Below are 21,448 nucleotides of genomic sequence, written 5' to 3'. Positions count from 1 at the left end.
TTGATTAATGCGTCAGGTTCAACATGTTGTGAGAGGCCAAGATTGTGAGGTAAGCGGGTCCGGACTTTGGCAGAAGCGACTTCATATGGACAGAGCCAATGGGAGTCTGTTTCGTTTTCTGTAACTGTTGAAACTTGAGGAAGAAAACTCTTACAATATCTCAGACGATGTTTATTACAAGTTCTCGGGTTGAACAACCGCCTGACTATGTTTCATGTATTCAAACATTCAGCGTCACCGGACCCTTGTACAGTGTTTTGGTCTTGCTGGGTCGCCTAGCACTGTACAGCGTTGAGAGCAAATGACGAAACAAAACAAATGTCCAATAAGGCAAATAGGAATCACATGTGAGTAGTATTGTTGTTTTGTATTGAATTGTATTGTATCGTCGTATTGTAAAGACAGATTAAGATCAGAGTCTATCTATCAGTGTCTCGAGTCTCTATCTCGGTTGGTTTGAGTTGGCCAAGTTCCAGCTGTAATACCTTCAAAATATCCTCCAAATCCTGTAAGGGGGTATCAACCATTAACAAATAAAAATGAGAGTCGTAGACCCTTTCCCGTCTAATGTTCGCTCGTAAGCCGTGTCCATCTAATCCCAGAAATGATAAATCATCTAAAACAAAGCTCGCTATTAAAAACCAATCCATGGGGGTTTTTTTTTTACCCATCCAAGACGCCTGGTCGTTGTTGACTCTTTCCCCCCTTTTAAAATCCAATAAAACATCTAAGAGACAGCAATAGCTGCCACGATAGCATCCAAAGCACTGCTGTGCGAGGGACCAGTGGCGCGGACATATGGTCCGGCCCAAGCGACTCCCAACAAGTTTTTGTCGTCGCGGTCGTTTCTCCAGATCGAGATGGCGTTCTTGGTGATGAAGCGACGGTACAAGGCTTTGGGTGAGATAGTGTGCAGGTATCGCAGGTTTCTGACAAAGATACCCTTGAACTGCTGTCCATCGACGCCACAGTGGCCGTCCTTGTGTTCACAGTCGTCGGCCTCGATCAGGATGCCGTCGGAGTTGGAGAGGTGCTTGATAGCTGCGTTTGCAATCTTGTGAGCTTTTTTGGTGTAGTTGTCGTCGCCGGTTGCAAGTGCAAGCTCGACAAGGCCGCCCAAGACAACGCCTTGGTTGTAGGACCAGGTTTGCAGACCATTGTTCTTGCAGTCGTCGGTAAGTCCGTCGTTGATCAGCCCATCCTTGTTGATCATGCCACTGTCCTGGAACCAGTTCCATTGCTTCTTGGCGATCTCGAGGTATGTGCCGTTGTTAGGGACGCGTCGTGCCAGAGAAGCAGCCGTCATCAGGTAGAGTTCGTTGGCGATGGCGTTCACATAACCTGAACCTTCTTCGCCTTCCTTCTTCCACCGAATGCCACCACATTTCGTTCCAGTGCCGGTTTGCATGTCGTTGAAGATGTCGATGGCAGCCTCGAGGTACTGCTGGTCTCCGGTAGCGTCCGATGCTCTGATCCATGCCAGAGCCCACCATCCTTCGTCGTCGTAGAACTCGTTGAGAAAGTTATCAAAGCCACGCTTTCCGAGAAAAGAGCGCTTCATCATGCAGCCGGAGTCTGAGTCTAGACAGTAAGAGGAGGAGACGACGCCGTCTGTCATTGTCTTCATGGTGTGAACGGTTGTTTTTTGCGCGTTCGTGTATGTTGTAGCGAGAATGCCTCCAATATTCAACTTGTTGGCCTCTTCAAGTTCTAGAGTTACGAAATCTGCGAGAGTGGTTACCACCTGAGGCCATTGTTAGTTTCGTATATCAAACTTGCTTTGAGAGGCTCGTAACATACATTCGCGCTGGACCACCAGGCATTGTCCCATGTACCGGTAGCTGCGTTGTAGAATTCTTCGTTCATGACTTGGATGGCGGTAACAGCCTTTTCGGTATATGTGGAAACGCTGCGAGCTTCGGGTCGAACTGAACTGACGAATGCCGAACTGGCGACTGTCGACCCCCGGGTGAAGAGTCCAGCCCAGTTGATATACATTTTGAGATAGTGAAAGTGAGTGAAAGGAGAGCGATGGGAAAGTGAGATAGAGAACTGAAAGGTTAGGAAAACAAGTTTCAAGGAGTTGTCATTAAGAATAGAGAGGCAGAGATCAGAGATAGAAGGAAAGATGAGAGTAAGTATCAAACTTAAATAAACCGTCAAGGTTGTAATGAATCAAAGAAGCAATAGATCGGAAAGAAAAGGTATGACAATGACAGGAAAAAGAAGATCAATATACAAACAATGCAACACAATACAAGCAAGCAAGGGAGGAAGAAAGGAAGTCAAAACTTTTTGCTCCAGAGATATATGTGGATGCCTCTTTGGCTAAGCCCACACCGAGAACAAGCCCGGTCGCATTGAATAGAGTGTTTCCTCTTGGCTCATGGCTCATGGCTCATGGTCCATGGCCGCAACCGCAACCAAGACCATGCACGACCCAGAATAGCGAAGACATGGTATCTAGGGCTAGGGGTACACCAGCGCAAGCATGATACCTTCCGGAGACCCAGCCAAGATTTGCTGGAGCATGTGGGTTTGATAGGGACGACAGGTTGATTGGTGAGAGGGCGGCTCAAAGTCGAGATGCGACTGGCGCTAGGTCGATCTTCCATAAGTTATGATGGGGCGCTTGGTGTTTCAAGTCAAGTCAGGACCCAGAACGACGGGAGAGAACCTGAAAACTGCCGGCCTGACCCCTGACGCTACACAGCCTCTAGCGTATCATAGGCCAGTGCTATGGGGCATGGTCCTCTGTAGTCTCAGGGTACGGTCGCCCGAACTTGTATCTTGCACGTGCTTGACCTGATACTGGTTCACCTCATTATAAGGTAATTTCGGGCTTGACCTGAACCGCAACAGTGAATCACGTAAATAAGAGATAATATCTCCAGATCTACAGTACAGACAGAACAGACCTTTTCTCCATCATATCGTGACGAGTTTAACTCAGTTAAACAAACTAATATATATACCCTTGCAGACCGGTAGTTTATTTTTTTCCTTCTTGTTAAACCCAGCTATGTACTATTTCTGTTCCATTATCTTGTTGTGCTGTCATGGCCAAGGAGCCAGGATCTGGTGTTTCATCAGATGAGTGCAATGTTATGCGTCTTTTTCCGTCACTCCGACCAAGAACAATGACACATTAACGATACAGAGTACAACTCATCACAATGCTACCTCAGTACTTGACCGTAAAGATATACGTGCACAAATATTGCAGATCTTGACCTCCTTACCACCCGCTCCTCAGAATCGTCTCATCCCATCTTTCTTCATACATGCATCTTGTTTGACAGCCCTAAAGTGGCTTTACAGATGGCATTGCTGGTGCTCCTGACTTGTATTGCATCTGCACAGCATCGGGTTCATCCTCGCTAATGCTTTGTACAACATCTTTGTCTCGGAATATATCCATACTACGCTATAGCCGCCCAACCTGGGCTCTCTCTGTTGGCGCTTCTCCCATTATCCAAGCCTTTGACCTAAACCCGTGCACAAAACCATAAAGCCTGGAAGCACGGTGTCACTTGTGCCCCAATCGGAACAAGGTAAGCTTGTTAAGATAAACGCCTTCATCGGGTCCGTGTTCGTCGGAGGTTAAGTGCAAAGTTACTATGTATAAATCCCAATTCAGCTGGCCACTTCCCAACTGAGACTGACCCTTGCTCTGTGCTCAGACTCTGTATGTACATAGTAAAAAGCACCGCCAAATAATTACAACTCATCACTGGTTGGGTAACATCGGGAAAAATTATTTACCGTACAATACGGTGAGTGACAGCGGCAACTTTCGCATTGTTTAATGTCACTCTACTAAGCCTTTGACCGGGGGATCACCTTGTCGATCTGTGAAGAAGATCCTATGCAAAGCCCGCGATCAGCATGGCCCATTGTTGTAAAGGGCATTGATTGACTGGTACACGACAGGGCTTCCACTGTTTCATTCCACCGATCGACAGAAAACTGGACGAAGAAATGAGAAATTTGCAGTCATTTCTCCAAGAGAAAGAGAGGCCTTTCTTGTTGCAATTCGCGACCAACCAACAAGCCAAGAACGACGGCCACGTTCCGTATTAAGTGCGGCAGAAGGTGATTTACGTTAGCGTCTAACGTGTTTTAATGGGTCACTTCTCCTTTATTCTCATTCTTTCAGAGTCTAAATAGTCTAGCGAAATATCCTAGAGTTGAAACAAACCATCTATGGATCTGGTGGATAAGGCAGATGTCGCTCAGACGCACACGCACGGCAAGTCAGGTACCTGCGTAGGTTTTTTTGGTCTGGTGGAGCTAGACTGCAGCGACTGCAGCTGCCCTGGAGATCTTTGAGGTGCAGGTGGCGTCTAGTCTGGGAATGGCAAGTGCGAACTAATTCTAGAGCCTCAAACCTCCATTGCATTCGACTTCCAACGCCATCTACGTCTTCTGATTCAACAGTTCCGATCCCGGACATCAATCGCCAGATTTAGTCTTTGTAACATCGTTACATCTGCTCTGTTCACCTTTGGCCCGCAAATAAACATCAACATTCGTCTTGGCGGGCGGCTGAGTAACAGGGCGGATATCGTGGCGCTTAATTGACCACTTTGACCTATTGCATGGCAACGTCGCTAACGAGGCCCTCGTTCATTAGCTCTCAATGGTCGGCGAGCTTTAAATCATCATCGAAATAGACGCATCGCATCGAACTCAGCGGCTCCGATATGATATCATAGCTACCTCGTTCGATGATCAAGATATTTTTGAGCAATAACCTCTCTCTCAGATTTAGCGATGATATTGAACGCCAAGCTAGTACCAACATCAAGCATCCATGATAAATTGCTTGGTGGCGTCAATCAACTTGACTCAGGACCCGGCTCCGACTTCAGTTACTCAGTTCTAAAGGCCCTTAATAGTCGTCACAATGGGAACACAGTAAAGGCACAGCTGATCAGCAAGATGTCATCATATAATACCACTTTCAAAATACAAAAGGTCAAAACGAACAAAAGAAAGTACAAAGCAAAAGAAGAGATGATATCTCTGGGTATATTTCCCATACGCCGTCTGACGCCATGCCATATAACCGATGTCTCCAGGATCGTCATACATCATTACTTCCCACAACCAAAATCTACGCTTCCCCTAATCTTGTCCGTTTGTCCCGACCGGCGTTGGGAGTACCGGGATCTCATTGCTGCCGATCGATCCAGAAATGCTTCCGGGTCTTCCAGCGCGGCTTGTTTTGCGAGACGTGAACCGAGACAAGACAGATAAAGACTTGTTCCGCTCGTTACTCACGATACTCGCCCTGTCCGACCCGGCTTTGCCAAAGTCGCGTAGCGTTGCTACATCAATAAACGCCTGGGGGAATATTCCTGTCTTGCCCTTAGCATTTGTGCCTGACCAGCACCAAAATTCTTGATAAGGCCCTGTTCACAGTTAGATCCGAGGAATCTTGTGCCATGTTGTATGGCATCTCTTGGATGAACTTACAGCTAATGTTGGTGATAATTTCGTCTTTCTCGAATTTTAGCCAGTCACCTTTGACCTTGTCCTTGTGGTTAAACTTCCACTTTGCAGTAGCTTGCACCGGGCTAGTTCCATCTATCTTGACTTGTTCAGATGGCGGCGGATCCAGTCTTAGAATCTCGGTTGGAACACTGGCTTGGATGCCATCGTGAAATCCCATCGCCCACTCGCCCAGATATTTTGGCGGCCAAGAAAGGCCTACGATTCTAGCGTTCAATACGAGTTCGTGCGCAGGAGTTCTGTCATACAGCAATCGTTGACCGTACATGCGGCGAGCTGCTTCTTTGGTGGTTGCCGTTGGGAGATGGGATGTGTTGGAAGCTTGCTCGAAATGTGGGTGGATTTCGGCAGGCGACTTGAAATGAAGGTCGTAGTCGTTCTTGTGGTTGGCAGGAATCTCGCTCCCTTCGATCAACGTGAAACCTTGGACAGCCGGAAGAGGTCGAGGATGACGAGCCAAGTGTGCAAACAAGGCCTTCTGGCTGGTAAATACTGTTGCATCGCTCGCATGAATAGTCTTGCCTTGATTTACACAAAACACACAACCATACATGACATCGTCCGACCGGCGAGTTGGCAAATGTGACTTTTGAAGGAAGCGCAGTCTATATCCAATCCCATTCTTGATGAAGTTGCCGCGTTCTGGAGCAATGTCAGCATGTCACGACAAACCTATAGTTGTAGCGTAGGCCTGAACATACCTGCTTTATTGACATCCAAGTCAATTTCGTTAAAATCGAGTTCGAATTGACACTTGATACATTTCGCAATTGTTGCAACAGACACGAATCCCTACATTGATCAGTCAACAAAGAGTCAAATAAAAAACTAAAAAATAGAAGCTACATACTGGTTTCACGGTCTTTCGGACACCAGCTCCCCCGTTAAGTATTTCTTTTGCGCCGTCACAAAAGCCCTTGTGGACGTAAAATGAGCTTTGGGGACTAAGCTTACAGTCAACGGCAAAGGGATTAGGTGGGTGTTGAGGCGTCACAACTTCAGCTTCCACGGGAATGGGAAAATTGTCTACTTCCGGTACCATAACAGGCCGCACTGGCTCAAGCATACCCTGATAGTTATTCATTGGAAGATGCTTGACTGAAAGGCGATGCGTTTCGGCGGTACCCAGAGTTGGACTGCCGTCAGCGACTGAGAACGACGATTCTCGATTATCTGTAAGAGGGGTAGTCGCTCCATCGACTCGGCTTGAATCAAAGACAGACCCAGGATTCGTTTCAACCGATTCAGGGCGAGATTGGGGAAGCGAATGTGACCGGGGAGGTACTGTTCTCGGTACAGGAGAGAGCTGCGACACGTAGCCAGCGCTAGATCGTTCTGATACAACATCTTCAGGTATGGGTGTAGACAAGATGGAGTTGTGGCTTGAATAACGTCCGCGAGGGAACACGCTGTATGTCCGTTCGTATGTTGTCGATTCTGTCCCCGAGCTTGTCTGAGAGTCGTTGCTATACTGAGATGACCGGTCTGCGGCTGTCTTGAGTGGGCGCGGACGCAGCTCGCTGCCTTGATCTGGGCTCAAAGGTGGCGAGGTTGGTTCAATGGGTGACTCGATTGGAGCCACAGGCTGTCTTCTTTCGAAGGAGAATTCATCTGGGAAATGGTTGTCGCGGGTCACTGGGGAAGGCTTAACGTTAAAGTCCCATGGATTGCCGGATGGTGGTCGTGGAGGTGGTTCCATGGGTGTAAGTGCAGACTGCGGCGTGTGGCTGGCTACTGGGGATTCGGCATACAGGCCTTCGTCTGGTCCTGATCGAGACTGCATCATGCGCCGCAACTCAGCAGTGGCCGCCTCTACCGTTGGAGGACCATTGCTAGAGCGGCTTTCAGAAGCGACTGAAGAAGAACTTCTTGGTATGTCTTTTGTCAAGTCGGAAAAGGCATATATGGGTGGGATCGGAGGAGCGTCCGGGGACATAGGCCTGGATTGTGGCCCCGACATTCGAGTCATGATGGAGCGGCTATCATGGTCAATTGGAACCTCGAGCTTGAGGCGCATGAGGATATCGTATATCTTGGGAGCGGCTTTGCGTGACAGGGCCTGCAATTCCGTGAATTTTTCAGCGTCGAAATCGTCTAATTCTATAAAATCATCGAATTCCCATAGCAGGTCGTTCAACTCGGCTCGAAAAGAAGCGATCTCGTCTGTGTGAGCAACTTCAGTTAACAACTGCCCAGCAATGGTACCGGCGAGTGACCAGCTTATAGTTATAGAGAAATGAAGCAGAAACCTACCATTTTCCTTGAGAGCGACTAAGAAATTAGAGCCGTATTCGTCCAGATGTTTCCGACATAACGGCTCAATTTTCTTGAGCGCACGCTCGCCTTCCTTGGTCAGGCTTTGTGATGCCTTGAGCATTGTCTTGTCATCGCCCGCATTTTCTATCGCCTCCCGGCCCTTTTCGACGATATCTCTAAAGGGCCCAATGACGAGGTCGACAACATCATCCATGATCAACTCGACAAGTTTGGGGCTGTTGCGCAGCAGAATGAGCGCTCAAATCAGGATTCTATGGTGGGATGCAATTGCTGAAGGGAGAATGGTATTGGCGTGTAAGTCAATGAGGGACTCAAATTGGGGGCTAAAACGATGAGGGGGGGATCATCACACAACAGAGCAGAATTGGGTAAGAAAGCTACGAAGACTCTTGGTGACCAACTTTTGTATGAAAGAAGAAGAGAAAATGAAAGAAGTCAACAAGGGGATCTTGTATCTTTACTATGACAAGGCCTGGCCTGGCTGCAGTACGGTACGGTTTGGTACGGTGCAGTACAGTAGCCGGGCACTCACCAAGGCACACTAGCACATGGGCTGAAAGCTGGAATCTACAGCGGTGCAGTAGTCCTAGGCTTAGCCTGGTCCAAGACTAGCCTCTCTATGTCCTTTGTTGCCTATACCTGACGAGGTTGTCATGCAGCATGTGAGCGCCTGTAGTACACCATTGGCTGACCGGGAGCCGGGCGCCGGTGAGGATCAACATATCCATGGCGCCATCTCCGAAAGTCTAGGACCGCCCGAGACTTCAGAGGTTCTCAAAAATCTGGGTTCTCGAACGAGTTTATTCTCCAGCAGATTGGGTTCGAGAGGTGCTAACTTGCAGTGATAGGGACTGGGTAACTTGGTTTAGCTAGTGCAAGTTTGCCAAACAAGGGTCGAAATCCTTTCAACTTGGTAAAAAGGCGGAGGTTCTCCACTTGCCGCTGCCCACGTTGACGGATATGTGCAACGGGATTGGGGGGCTTCCTCTCAAGTGTCATTGCCTCATGCAGCAGATTACACTTCTACTCTTTCTTAAGTGGGCGATTAATCAAAGACCTCGGTCGATGCTCTCGGAAAGGAACATGACAAGCAGGGGAAATAAGGACTAGTCAGGGGGGAAGAGTTTGACCGAAGGCTCTTTTGGGTCTGAACTCGTGAGTACCTATTGAATGATTGAAGTGGCTCATAGGTATATAGTACTTTTGATGTTATAACAGCTACGACGGATTAGTCCTGACTTGCGAACGAGCGCGAGTCCCATACGGCTGCAATAATTTACACAATAATGATTCAACCGAGACAACATGGCCTGGTCTTTTCGTCTTAATTTATTGATCAAGTCTACCTATCGTATAGGCTGGTAAGTTGGGTCCATCACAATCCATCAGAAACACCACCATGTGGATCGCGACAATCATGGGGTAACCTGGGTCACGCACTTTGCAGATCCAAATACAACATGACAGCGCTGATCATCTGGGGCTTCATTTGAGTCCCAAGGCTTTGGGTTAGGTTCTAACGCAGAGCTAGAACCGAATATATAAAGCGTGAAAGACTCCTAGCGGGCTTCAATCTGTAGAGGTCATGTCGAGGTTACCCTAAAGCATCTTGATGTTCATAAGGACCTGGACTGAAGCCTAGGTATATGAATTCTTCTCACCGCGATTCGTCAAGATACTGTGATACCAACAGTATTCATACTTAAACAATGGCGAACTCATACGACAAGTTAGCGTTCAGTTGATCATCAAGAAGCAAAAAATACTCTCATCTGTCCTCCTTTCATTCACAGGGCCTTATCTATGCGCTACTGTTCGTCCGGCGATCAGTTATGAATGATATCACAGCACAGCCCCCGTCGCCCTGTTATAGTGATACACGTGCCAACTCCTCCTCTTCTGTAGCCTTTCTCACGACTGCCTTGTCGTGGCGTTTCCTGGCTTGTGTCTTCCTATTTCGAGCTTCGTCCTCCTTTTGGGCACAAAACCTGCTATCATAACTGAAGCAGTGGCAAAACGAGGATATTTGAAACATGCTTTAATTTAAACCCAAGGCACTCCGTTTATACAACAAAGCCATCCGTACCAATCATAAGCTCATAATCGTCCGTATGCTATTACCACCCCTTCAACAACCAATTCATCCCGCTTGTTTCTTCCAAAGCCATAAAATCCTACTTTTGTCCGCTTCAACTATGCCGGGCTCTTTAGGAAGCCTTCATGCTTGGGACTGGAGATTTGCTCTGTCCATTTTTCTGAGCAGCAGCCTTCTGCAGTATTGTTAGCTCGAGTTCATTAAATGAGTATGTTTCTGATGACTTACCTGCTGTTCAATCATCCTGCGTCCAACATCAATGGTTTCATTCATGCCTCGTTGACGTTGCCAGAACCTATATCCTCTATTAGTGACCACACATGATCGGAATGAGTTCAAGTCCACTCACATCTCCTCTGGAGTTCCGTGACCTCGAATAGATGTTTGACGGGCCTCCTCTTCCAGAGCTGCGCGAGTGATCTTCTCGCTGTTGTCAATGCCAGGAACAGAAGCCTTCTCGGATGCACCTTGTCCAATGTTTTCCTCGAGTAGCTTTCTCTTCGTCATGAATCGCTCTCTGCGTTCTTTCTGCTCACCAGGGCTGTCGAGCTTGCTGAGCACATATCGCACTGCCAGCTGGACAACCAGATAGAAGTGTTCGGCAAGGAGAATGCTCAGAAGCAGACCCCAAGCTTTCAAGGGTGATGGCGTGCCGTGAACTCCATGACCTCGAGCACCACTGCACAGGTACACAATAGCAGCGCTGGTGATGCTGCCGAGCCAGGAGAGGAAGCTGAGAGCAGTCAACCAGGGGCCGATAGAATCCGTCCTCCAGGGAATCGGACGTCGGCTGCTGATGGCGATCTTGAGAGCGTCTGATCTCAATTCAACCCAGTTGTTGACAAGATAGCAGCAAGCTGCCAACGGCCAAGCAACCGAGAACATGGCAACATAACCTATGCACTTGTCAGATATTCGGTTTCACAAGAGTTTGCCAACGTCAGCTTACCGAACTGCATAACCATCTCGCGGTAGTCTCCCGAGACATCGTACACCTCGAGTGTGCACTCCTTACGCACACGCTCGAGAAACTCGGCCTCTTCCTCGTGATCATCCTGAATCTTGGGCTTAGACTTGAGCTCCTTGGCCTTCTGAAACACCTCTCGCTTGATGTAGGGGACGACAACTTCGGTGGCAAAGTTGACAACCTGGGCTGTAACGGTAAAGTAAAACATCTGGTTGCTGATTCGAGCAGGGTTGATCTGGAAGTTTTGTGTTGGCAGTTCCTTGTCGCTGAAAGTGACAACCTGAGCCGTCTTTCTCCAAAACTCCAGGAATGGGACCAGAACATGACCAAAAGGAATGTAGACGAAGGCTGTGAAGAAGAGAGCCATGTACGAGGTCATAAAGTTGAGAACAAACTGCTTCTGAATGAGAGCAGCGTCGTGGGCTGTTGATGTTAGTAAATATCGTGGTTGAGAATACAAGTGGTTACATACCATCAACCGTGGCATAGTTCTCCATAGAGTTTAGTTTCTCTGCAGCACTCATAAGCAAGCTGGAGATAGTCGGGGTGCCAAGAACGAGGAAAACAGTAGGCAAGAAGGCCTAAATATGTGTTAGTTATGCTGACGCAAAACAATGGTAACTGTCCTTACCAGGTACTGCTTGCCGGGTCCAGTGTAAACTTCGTTGATAAAGACCTCGAGAGAGTTGCAGGTGACGATCAGAGCACCCAAAGCCATTACGGCAGCCAATGCAAAGGGGATTTGGAGCAACTGAGTCTTGATGCGCTTCATAGGCTCGTAAACCTTGACGGCCTCCCCAGTAACAGGGTCTTCAGCTTCACGATCCCATTCAAACTCGGGTCTTGCCTGCTGAATACTGGATACTCCACGGACACCCCATTGCACAGCCAAGTCGATCTCCTTCTTCTTCCAGTACTCGAAGAAGACAACGGACCAGAGACCGCAGAGCAAGGCATAGAGAAATGAGAATTGGCCAAGCAGAAGCCATGAGACAAAGCCGAAACCAGCAGGGAAGACGAGGAAGCGGAAGTAGGATCGGAGGAAGGCGAAGTAAAAGGCTACGCTCTCGCCAAACTTGTCTCGAATCTCGTCGATATCGGCTTGTTCCAGAGTAGACTTGCTGCTCCATTTTTTTATCCATTGCTTGTTAAAGTTGTGGCTGTGTAAAGGAAATACAGAGTCAACGTATTTCCAGTTCGAGTTGGTTGTAATTCCGGCGCCGCCTTCGTCGCGTGGTTTAGTGATCATAAGGTAGATCAAGCGCAGCCGCTCAGCTTCGACAACGGGCTCATCTTCCAGAGCTTGGTTAACATCGCTATGGGGAGCTGAGACTCGGACACCGTGGAGCCAGTCTCCGAGACGGGCACGGTAGACCTGCTTTGCGAAGAGATCGGGAGAGGCAATCTTGACGAAGACGAGGAGGGAATCGCTGTCGCCATGGCGGACTTCGGTGGCTAGGCCGACAGTTGTGAGGGCTTGAATGAGTTGGACGAAGCCTGCTTCGGCTTCGGCGCGTTCTGTCGTCGAGTTAGAATGTATGTGGGCCGTTGGGCTTGAACATCGAGGGTTTACCTGAGGGAGGAACCTTGTAATGGATAACAAAGTCGACACTGCATCGGTTAGACATGATAATGGGTTTAGAAGCAATTTGGTGCTCACCCGAAGTTACTGGTCTGGGACTTGTCACCGGACTGGCCGTACAGGTCCTTTAGGTTGGACATGTTTGGCAGAGTTTGATGGTGTAGTTGAAGCGCTACTTGGCGATTGAGCAGGGGAAGATGGTACTACAAAGCAGAGGTGGAAGAGGGGAAAGAAGAAGAGGGAGAGGTAGTTAGAATATGTTATCAACACTGAAATAAGACAAGACAGGACAAGAGCAAAACAGGGATAAATGTATTGAGCAATCCAATTAGGTTGGGTCGATGACGATGTGGACAAGAATGGATGTTGGAGAAACAAGCTTTAGCTGCAGCTCGTCCAAGCAAGCCAAGCTATGGACCTAAGCCATGGAAGCACTCCAGCTGAGGGAAGCTTCAGCTTGCGGGAGCTTGAGCTTTCGGTTTTCAGGGCTCTAGTGGGGGAGTTTTAGGGAGCGACGTCACCATTAATTCAACTTGGTTGATACCTAGACATGGTCTGTGCGTGGATCTCAATGTCTGTGTATTCGATTCAGGGGACATCCATGCATTTTACTATAAATAAGAATTTTAAATCCATCGTATATCTATGAAGTGCTGATAGATTCTACTTCTAAAACTTAAGTTGTTGATCTATTCCGTAGGTTCAAGAAAGACATGTGAGCAAGGTTGCAACTGAAGCTTGGAGCATACCAGTGGCTTTCACATGCCAAATCGTCATCAGCAAGTTGAATAACCAGGTCGTCAGAATTGAGACTGCACATGAATTGATACATGTACAATTTCATTAACTACTTTGATTCTCTCATGCTTAATCAGTTACTAAGAATAAATCTGAATTATCTTCTTTAATATTGTAATTATAAAATATGATACTCTAACCCAAGGTATCTAGGCCTATGGCGTGCATGGATGATGGTTGTTGTCAAGTTAGCGTCACTGCGGGGCCGTTTATAGCGGATAGACAGACGGGACGGACACTGCTTTCGTCATGATTGCTCACTCCACTAACATCCATCCAATCCGTCCATCCATTCCATTTCATTCTCACGTCCAGCTGTGGTTATCGCTATAGCTACCTAGAGCTACTACTCTAACCCAACCACATAACTCTCCACCTAAACAAAAGGCACGGGATCGAGTTTAATCTAGTTCTGTTCAATTGAGTCTCATCTCATACCATGGGTCTCCTCTCCTATGTAGGCCTTCGGCGCCGCAATCAATGGGAGCCCATGACTCTCATCGATCACTTCATCTCGTCTCCTCTAACATACATCGCCTACTTATTCTACCATATTGTCCTTCTTCTCCGCGGCCGTCCTTTTCTTCCGCCTCGCAATAAGCCTGCTATTCGCGTTGTCTGCATCTCCGACACGCATGATCTCAGAGTCGACATTCCCAGGGGTGATATTCTCATTCATGCAGGCGATCTCACAGATGGCGGCACCGTATCAGATATTCAGAAGCAGCTCGACTGGCTCAAGGAACAGCCTCACCCCATCAAAGTTGTCGTTGCGGGTAACCACGATAGCTGGTTCGATCAGAAGAGTCGCCCTGAAGAGGATGCGCGCTCAGGTGCCAAGCCTAACATGGATGGTCTGATTTATCTTGAGAGCGGTTTGACTGTGCAAAAGGTCAAAGGTCGAACAGTCAACATCTTTGGTGTGCCTGATATCCCAGAAATCGGCCCTAAAGAGTTTGCGTGAGTATCGGCTTACCCGGTCAAAGTAACGAAACTAATGATACATGCTTCTAGTTTTCAGTATGCTACAGACAACCATCCCTGGTTGAGCAAGGTGCCGCCTCAGACTGACATCCTCGTCACTCATTGTCCTCCGGTAAGACCCTGAATACCCTTCTCATTTTAAGATCCCTGCAACTTACACAAAGCCAGAAATATCATCTCGACCTTGGTCTAGGCGACAGCAATCTCCTCCGTGAAGTCTGGCGTGTGAAGCCTCGCCTTCATGTCTTTGGTCACGTTCATTGCGCCTATGGCAAAGAACCTGTCTTTTTCGATAACTTCCAACAGACATACGAGCGCATCATGTCACGGCCCCGTCGTGGTCCCATTCTAGATTTCATCCCCAATGAGGCTTGGCTTGATTATCTACGCTTCCTCGCTCAAGGAATTCATGCTGTGGCTTGGAAGTGGATCATGTCGGGGCCTGGAAGTAATAATGGTAGCTTGATGGTTAACGCTGCCCAGATGAAAGGAAACTCAGGCAAGGTTAAGAGTAGGGCCGTTGTCGTTGAGATTTGAAAGACTCATTATATATATGCACATATATGTCTACGAACTTGTCCATTTTCCTGAACTGACAAAGCACATCCCTAAAGGTAGAAGACAAACAATTGAAATATGATCTCGTGGTATTATATCGTATTAAGCTATAATAAATCGCAACAAGGACAAAAGAAATATTGACGACACATAAAATAGTATCCCTACCAAGCCCCAACCGGCTTTGTCTATATTTTTAGGTATCCCGTGTTCCCATTATTAAATCCTCATAAAAAGAAGAAGAAGAAAGAAGAATTATGCAAAGTGTTTTAACCCCAAGCCGACCCCTTTTACAGCGTCAAGGCCAGAATTGCCATCGCCACGATGGCAAAGTAAACAAACACATCATCTCTTCTCGATGATGCTGCAGATACAGCAAACGGCTCACTAGGTACGCCAGGTGTTGGTGTAGCAATAGTGACGGGTGTGTTTGGTTGCCCAGGGGATGGGATAGGCAAGATGCCCATTTGTCCATCAGAGTCAGAAACAGTGATAACAACTGTTCGTCGAGCCGTCCTAGTCACAGTAGAGACCGAGTCTGTAGAGGTACCATATGTGACGAGTTGAGTTGTCAAGTATGTTATCACGACAGTCGTGACCTCAGGAGACTCTCCGCCTTCTGCACCGCTACCCATTCCGTTCGGCACAACAGGGAGGATAGTAGAGTTACGCGGAGGCTGTTCTGGACTGCCTCCGTACGATGTAACCGCCTCGGCAGCAGCGTTCTCGGTCTGCTGTGCTTGTTCTGTGCTTGCGCCAGGGACAGTGACGGTAACAGAGACGGGAACGGTCAGCGTGACGGTGTCCTCGCCATTGGGACCACAGCCATCACAATCGACGACCTTCGTCTCCATCGGTGGCTTGATCAGCTCAGGGGTCTCGCAGTAATCACACTTCTCATACGACATGGTGATAATGCCCTGTTGGGGAACAAGTGACCCGGGGTTTGAGGGCATGACGGTAAAGTATGTGATCGTGCTTAGGACTAGCTCTTGGTTAGAATCGGCAGCAGACTGGGTAGCTCCAAGAACTAGACCACCAGATGCAGTGCCAATAATCACAACTGGAGTAGTATCCTGGTCGTCAGATAGAACTACACCAGCAGCACTGGACATGATAGAGTTACGATCGCTATCCGTCCCATCTTGGTCGTCTGAGCTATCTTGTTCATCTGAGGTCCCCTGGGCACTTGACCCTGAAGTCGAAGCCGATCCAGCAAGAGATGCGTCAATGTCTTCAATTGAAACAGGAAGACTCTCTGAGTCGTTAGACTTTGAGCCTCTTTGACTGGCATTGCCATCTGAGGCATTAGAATCGTCAGGATCATCAGTAGTCGAGCCTCCTTGAGTACCGTGGTCATTTGAGGCAGTGGAATCAGTCGCTGAGTCTCCTTGGCTGGCACTGCCATTAGAGGCCGTAGGATCCTCTGATCCATCAGTATTTGTGCCTTCTTGACCGAGCTTGTCATCCGAGTCACCAGAGGCATCTTGACTGTCGTTATCGTCAGAGGCTGCATGGCTCTCTGATTCATCGGTGGCCGAGTCTCCTTGGCTGTCGCCGTTATCAGTGGAAGTATCATTAGTATCAGGTCCCATAGCAGGAGGGACTTCTGGTTGTTCAACATCAGAAATATCGGCATAAACTGTCAGGAGAATGTTGCTGGGTGCGTCCCGGCGCAGAGGAGTGGCTCGTCTGAACCTAGTTCTGGTGTTCTGAGTGGTCATTCCACCACAGAACTGAGCATCGTCTCCAGGGCAAGGACGATTACACGAGGTCTCGTTACGGATGGCAAGGGTATCGCCATCAAGGACAGATGCACAATAACAGGTTCTATCAGGGATATCAGTCGTTATGACTTTTTCACACTTTCATGGAATCACTCACCCTTCAAAAAGACCAATGTATGTCAGTCCATTACAGGCATTAACGCATCGCTCGATAGTCATATCGTCACTATCGTCGGCCAAGTCGAAAGTCTGGAAACCACTCTGCGAGCGAAAGCAGCCAAGGTACGAGTAATCGCCAATCTGAGACGGGTTGGCCGATTTACCACCAGTAGCAACGGGAAGGGGCGTGACGGTTGGAGTGTCGGTGCCAGAGCCGGGAATAGTAACCAAGACTGACGAGATGCCTGTCATTGTCAATGTGGTCGTAGTCGTTGGTTCCTCTGACTGTGTAGTCTTTTCCTTGCGGTCGGTACGGGTGTTGATGGTGCTGTTGCCGGAGAAATTCGTGCTTGGGAACACAGGCCTTCCTGACATTGGGGTATTGGTGGCTGACTCTCCTGGAACAATAACATCTGAAGCCTGTGTAGATGCCTCACTGGCAGATGATGGAAGGACAGGCGGGATGCTTCCTCCAAGACGTGTGTAGACGTCAATATAGCTAACATCGAAGTACGCCTCCTTAAAAGCAGTAGGGTTGTTCGCAACATACTCACGACAAGTCGGTGCAAGAGCTGTGCAGACTTCGGAGTTTGTCCAAGTGCCTTCACCGTAGTCGCCGCAAAAATTCTAGACAAATTAGTTAGCAAGTTGCTGTTGGAACGAAACGATTTATCGCTTACGATATTCAGAACAAGCTTCATGTCGCTGAAATACTTATCGACATTACACTTGGCGCCACCAAACAGGCTCTGAGGCAACCCCCATTTCCTAGGATCGGGTTGCTTGGCCTCGATATCAGCCGGGATTGCTCCTCGTGAGAAGTGCCAGATCGAAATATATTCCGAGTCCCATTCCATGGCGTATACACCGCCACCAACGGCGTTGAAGCCATCACCGTATGAGGATGTGTCACTCTGAGGAGGGTTGAAACCGCATCCAACGTTGTTCGTCCCAACACCGCAGTCCAAGTTGCGGCGTATGCCGGAGAAGAGGTTTGAGTCCGCAGGATCAAGCATACAGCCCTCAGCTGTATGTGCAGACATGATGTTAGTGTAGGCAAGGTTGGCACCCTCGAGAATATCGATCTCGCCACCCATGGGCCAATTACTTCCATAAGCCCAAACTGAGTTCATCATGTTAGTCCATGTTCCCAAACCTGGAGCAAAGGGTTGGTTGGCACATACAAGCTGGCCAGGTACCGCATTGCGAAATGGGCATGTGTTGAAAATCTGCAATGAACAAGCCATATTGGTAGGATTCTTTGCTCTCGAGTCGAATGCTTGGCCGTCCTTCATCCAAACCATACTTGCGACGAGAATCAGGTCTCAGTTGCACAGTTTCACTGAAGGGATCAACAGAGTATAGCCCATTTTTGAAGGCACCTGTGAAGTCTTGATATCTATGCTGTTGTTAGTAACAAGTCAATGTGACTCTGAGCTGAACAATCTCACTGTACGAATCCTTTCGAAAGATCAGTGCCGTTAAACCACTCGAAGCCAGAGAGAAGAGACTCTCCAATGAAGGAGGTAGTCAGTGAATACGCCATCACGAAGCACAAAGACAGTGAGACGGGATAAGAACAAGAGTTGAGAAGTTGTCAGAAGAGGATGAGTCGTTTCATCTTTGACAACCGCGGGCAGCACTGCATCTTTAATTATTTTGCGGTCTATTACCTGACACGGCGAACACCACCCGCAAATGGAATTCAGTAGTGGTTGGAAAACAACTGAAAGCATACGACTTCGCAGTAGACAAGAAGTCGTGACGCTATTCTAAGACACCATGAGGTTCTTGAACAAGCCAATAGTATTGTAAAGGGTCTGCTATAGAGAATGCAATGCTTTGAATTAGCTCGTCATTATAGCCATGGCCATGTCGTCAATCGCTACAGAAAAGTCAAGGTCGACCTCTTCGTGCGCCATCTTATACATTCCATTTCATTCACCCTCTGTCCCAGGGTGTGGCTGGCTTCTGGATCGCCTCAAAACGTCGTAAATCAATGTGAGACACCAAGCGGTTGGCGTCAATGATAGCGCGTGGATGCAGGTACAGCAAACGTTTAATGAAACAGCAAGACACGAGTGCATTCCAGAACCGAGAGATGTGATTCCGATATCATCCCGCATCGAGAAATGGTCATGTTGCTTGAATTAAAAAAGGGTGAGACATCCAAGACACCCTGGGTATCGAACATTGCGCGCCGACAAAACTCGAAGAAACAATCTCCTTTGCGACGCATGCAGTGCAGTATTGTACAATAAATGTCGTTTTCTCTATACCATTATCCGCCTTAGGCCTTCGGTTCCGCCAAGAACCCTTCTTCCTGTGACTGCGCACCTCCCTTGGCCACTCTCCCACTTGCCCTCGTGCGTCTCCATAAAATCCTCCTGTTTCTGATGTTGACCCTCGATCCATTTGTGGATACACGTATAGCAATAAACCACACCGGTTTGGCAGGCTGTTGGAGTGACTATCTCATCGATACAGATAGGACACAATGCTGAGTTGCTGGGAAAGGGAACAGTGTAGACAGGGAGCAACGAGGGAGTGGCGATGGGTGCATCCTCGGCTGAAGGGGTCGCGTCTCCCTCTTCATTAGATTCTTCCTTGTTCTCTTTCTTCTTCTTCTCGGACCCTCCCTTGCCATCTGCCGATATCACGGGCGGGGGTAAATCAACGCTCTCTGTCGCTTTTCTTGAAAGTTGCTTTGCGAAATCTGACTGGTACCACCACTCTAGAAACTTGAGCGCAAAGATACTTGTCGGTAGCAAAATCGACAAGCTTGACAAAACGCGAGGGCCCATTTCGCGGGGGTTCAACAAGGATCGCCATCCCGGTGTGTGTCCTGTCTCGGGTGTCTGCGTCAAGGCTTCGATCGCCTTGTAGTCGGCTCCTGACATCCTTCGTATACGTGTTCCTATTAGCCACAGAAGAGGGTTGTGATATTTGCTTCCGTCGAACAGGTACGCTACGTTGAAGGCAAGCATGGCAAAGTAATAGGCCGCATTAACGCTTGGGTATATGTTCCTCAAGAACCATCGGTAATAGTGTAGGAATCGGTCGCGAAGCGTTGGGTTGTCTGGCATTCGCGTGTATGCCGCGCCGAGAAGCGCTCTTGGCGCATTCACCTCGTAGCTCTCGTCCAGCTTTCGCTTCAGGTAGGGGATGCCGACAATTACAAGCAAGTTCTTCCACACGTCTCTAGTTGTGAGTTTTAGGGTTTCACGGACAATGTCAGGCGATGACATGCTCGCGCGCGGAACTTCGGCATGGAGGCCCTTTTCGCGCTTGAGACCATAGAAGTGTTCTGTGAAGGAGCCGCCTCTTGTGCGCAAGTAGTGACGCTCAACGAGCAGCATAACTCCAGCATATATCTCATCGAACGAATTTAGTATTCTAAGAAGATATCGTGGGTGTCGATGGGTCGCGATGGTGAGGAGGTAGCGGAGGGTTGGCGGGAGAAGGGCGTTGAGCTGTTGCTCAGAAAGAACCTCGAAGAGCGAAGGCTTCTGCTCGTCAAAGGTGCCCCTGAGGGCTGTGACAAACTCCATTATGTCTGTCGCTATAGGAAGAGAAGTTAAGATTAGATGAATTAAGAAGTATAATTGATGGCGACAAATGCAGAGACAATTAGAGGACGGAAGTTGAAGAAGGAGACCGATCTGGAGTGGAGTTCAATTTGTTAGTGACCCCAGATTATTTGCGATAATGCTTGTGACGTCGGATTGGTTCTCCGAACTGCCTTCCATGCCTCGGCTTCTGGGGTAATTCAACTAAACTTGACTGAAAAGGGTAATAACCAGCAACTTGACCGCGAACCGAGGTACTAGATATACCTATCTCTATCTCTGTATCAATAATAAATCTTCAGATTAACGCGTCTCCTTAAATTGCTTGTACTTCGGCATTTTATTCCTTTCTGTTGCCTACCGCCTATTAATACACTCCACATACAACATGTCTGAATCCAGTAATCCCGAAGACAAGATCAGGGCCTGGCTTCAACTCACAATCAACGAGAGCGGTCATTCTAAGCAAGGAGTGAGTATTTACTCTTTTGCCGACAGATTCCATCTTTCTAATATTGAACTAAATCTAGGATTGGATGAACACCCTCGTTCCTCACCTTGAACTCGTCTCCAGCAACGCTGAGGGCCCTCATCCATCTTGTGTATTCTCATATACAGTTCAGCCCGACAATTGCAACCGGTTGCAAAACCTTCACGGTGGCTGCGCAGCTACGCTCTTTGACTGGTGCACGACGTTACCTATCGCTTTGGTGAACAAGCCCGGCTTCTGGCAACATTTAGGTGTGAGCCGAACACTCAACGTTACCTACATGCGACCTGTTCCCGTTGGGACTGAGATACTCATCGAGTGTACCATTACTCAGATTGGGCGGAAACTGGCGACCCTGCATGGAACAATGAGGAGGAGAGAGGACAACTTACTGCTGGCGACAGCCGAGCATGGCAAAGTTAACATTGATGCCGATATTGCCAAGATGTAGGCGCGCAATTAGATGGGGTGATTTAGAAGACAGCGGCAAGGTTTTATAGATTATAGTCAAATTACTGCATTGAGTTTTCTGTTTATTTATTCTCATACCAAACTGACGAGGTTTACAGTGATCATCGAGTGGTGTTACGGCTTGTGTTTTTAGTGCTATTGTGAATCACTCCTCTGTTTTACAACGTCGTCTCGAATGATTATCCAGATAAAATCAACTATTAAAAGAAAGATAATAGCAATTCCACCATTGACCTTTATTCAAAGTTCGTTGC

The 21,448-nt window shown here is 48.1% G+C and overlaps 7 protein-coding genes across 7 annotated transcripts, besides 2 other annotated features; 2 read left to right on the top strand and 5 right to left on the bottom strand.

Annotated features, from left to right (window-relative positions):
• The first annotated feature begins 354 nt into the window (after positions 1-354).
• Positions 355-398: a microsatellite.
• A 329-nt stretch (positions 399-727) lies between these two features.
• FPSE_02284 (uncharacterized protein) lies at positions 728-1,998 on the bottom strand (the record flags this gene model as incomplete). Its single annotated transcript, XM_009255403.1, has 2 exons — positions 728-1,744; positions 1,801-1,998. The coding sequence occupies 2 exons, from the start codon at positions 1,996-1,998 to the stop codon at positions 728-730; spliced, it is 1,215 nt and encodes a 404-aa protein (XP_009253678.1).
• A 3,132-nt stretch (positions 1,999-5,130) lies between these two features.
• On the bottom strand, positions 5,131-7,987 carry FPSE_02285 (uncharacterized protein; the record flags this gene model as incomplete). The annotated part of the gene is made up of 4 exons (XM_009255404.1): positions 5,131-5,417; positions 5,482-6,159; positions 6,219-6,309; positions 6,368-7,987. The coding sequence occupies 4 exons, from the start codon at positions 7,985-7,987 to the stop codon at positions 5,131-5,133; spliced, it is 2,676 nt and encodes an 891-aa protein (XP_009253679.1).
• A 293-nt stretch (positions 7,988-8,280) lies between these two features.
• Positions 8,281-8,313: a microsatellite.
• A 1,688-nt stretch (positions 8,314-10,001) lies between these two features.
• Positions 10,002-12,578, bottom strand: FPSE_02286 (uncharacterized protein; the record flags this gene model as incomplete). Its single annotated transcript, XM_009255405.1, has 8 exons — positions 10,002-10,064; positions 10,118-10,184; positions 10,239-10,785; positions 10,839-11,279; positions 11,329-11,437; positions 11,488-12,374; positions 12,430-12,467; positions 12,517-12,578. 8 exons carry the CDS (start codon positions 12,576-12,578, stop codon positions 10,002-10,004), a joined length of 2,214 nt encoding a protein of 737 aa, XP_009253680.1.
• Positions 12,579-13,675: 1,097 nt separating this feature from the next.
• On the top strand, positions 13,676-14,757 carry FPSE_02287 (uncharacterized protein; the record flags this gene model as incomplete). Its single annotated transcript, XM_009255406.1, has 3 exons — positions 13,676-14,196; positions 14,251-14,332; positions 14,389-14,757. The coding sequence occupies 3 exons, from the start codon at positions 13,676-13,678 to the stop codon at positions 14,755-14,757; spliced, it is 972 nt and encodes a 323-aa protein (XP_009253681.1).
• Positions 14,758-15,068: 311 nt separating this feature from the next.
• Positions 15,069-18,210, bottom strand: FPSE_02288 (uncharacterized protein; the record flags this gene model as incomplete). The annotated part of the gene is made up of 5 exons (XM_009255407.1): positions 15,069-16,608; positions 16,663-17,291; positions 17,345-17,787; positions 17,849-18,063; positions 18,116-18,210. The coding sequence occupies 5 exons, from the start codon at positions 18,208-18,210 to the stop codon at positions 15,069-15,071; spliced, it is 2,922 nt and encodes a 973-aa protein (XP_009253682.1).
• Positions 18,211-18,937: 727 nt separating this feature from the next.
• On the bottom strand, positions 18,938-20,215 carry FPSE_02289 (uncharacterized protein; the record flags this gene model as incomplete). The annotated part of the gene is made up of 1 exon (XM_009255408.1): positions 18,938-20,215. One exon carries the CDS (start codon positions 20,213-20,215, stop codon positions 18,938-18,940), a length of 1,278 nt encoding a protein of 425 aa, XP_009253683.1.
• Positions 20,216-20,621: 406 nt separating this feature from the next.
• On the top strand, positions 20,622-21,174 carry FPSE_02290 (uncharacterized protein; the record flags this gene model as incomplete). Its single annotated transcript, XM_009255409.1, has 2 exons — positions 20,622-20,705; positions 20,764-21,174. The coding sequence occupies 2 exons, from the start codon at positions 20,622-20,624 to the stop codon at positions 21,172-21,174; spliced, it is 495 nt and encodes a 164-aa protein (XP_009253684.1).
• Positions 21,175-21,448: the final 274 nt, after the last annotated feature.

This window comes from Fusarium pseudograminearum, chromosome 4 (assembly GCF_000303195.2).
Source record: "Fusarium pseudograminearum CS3096 chromosome 4, whole genome shotgun sequence".
Taxonomy (NCBI): Eukaryota; Fungi; Ascomycota; class Sordariomycetes; order Hypocreales; family Nectriaceae; genus Fusarium; species Fusarium pseudograminearum.
This window is presented reverse-complemented; position numbering and strand designations above follow the sequence as displayed.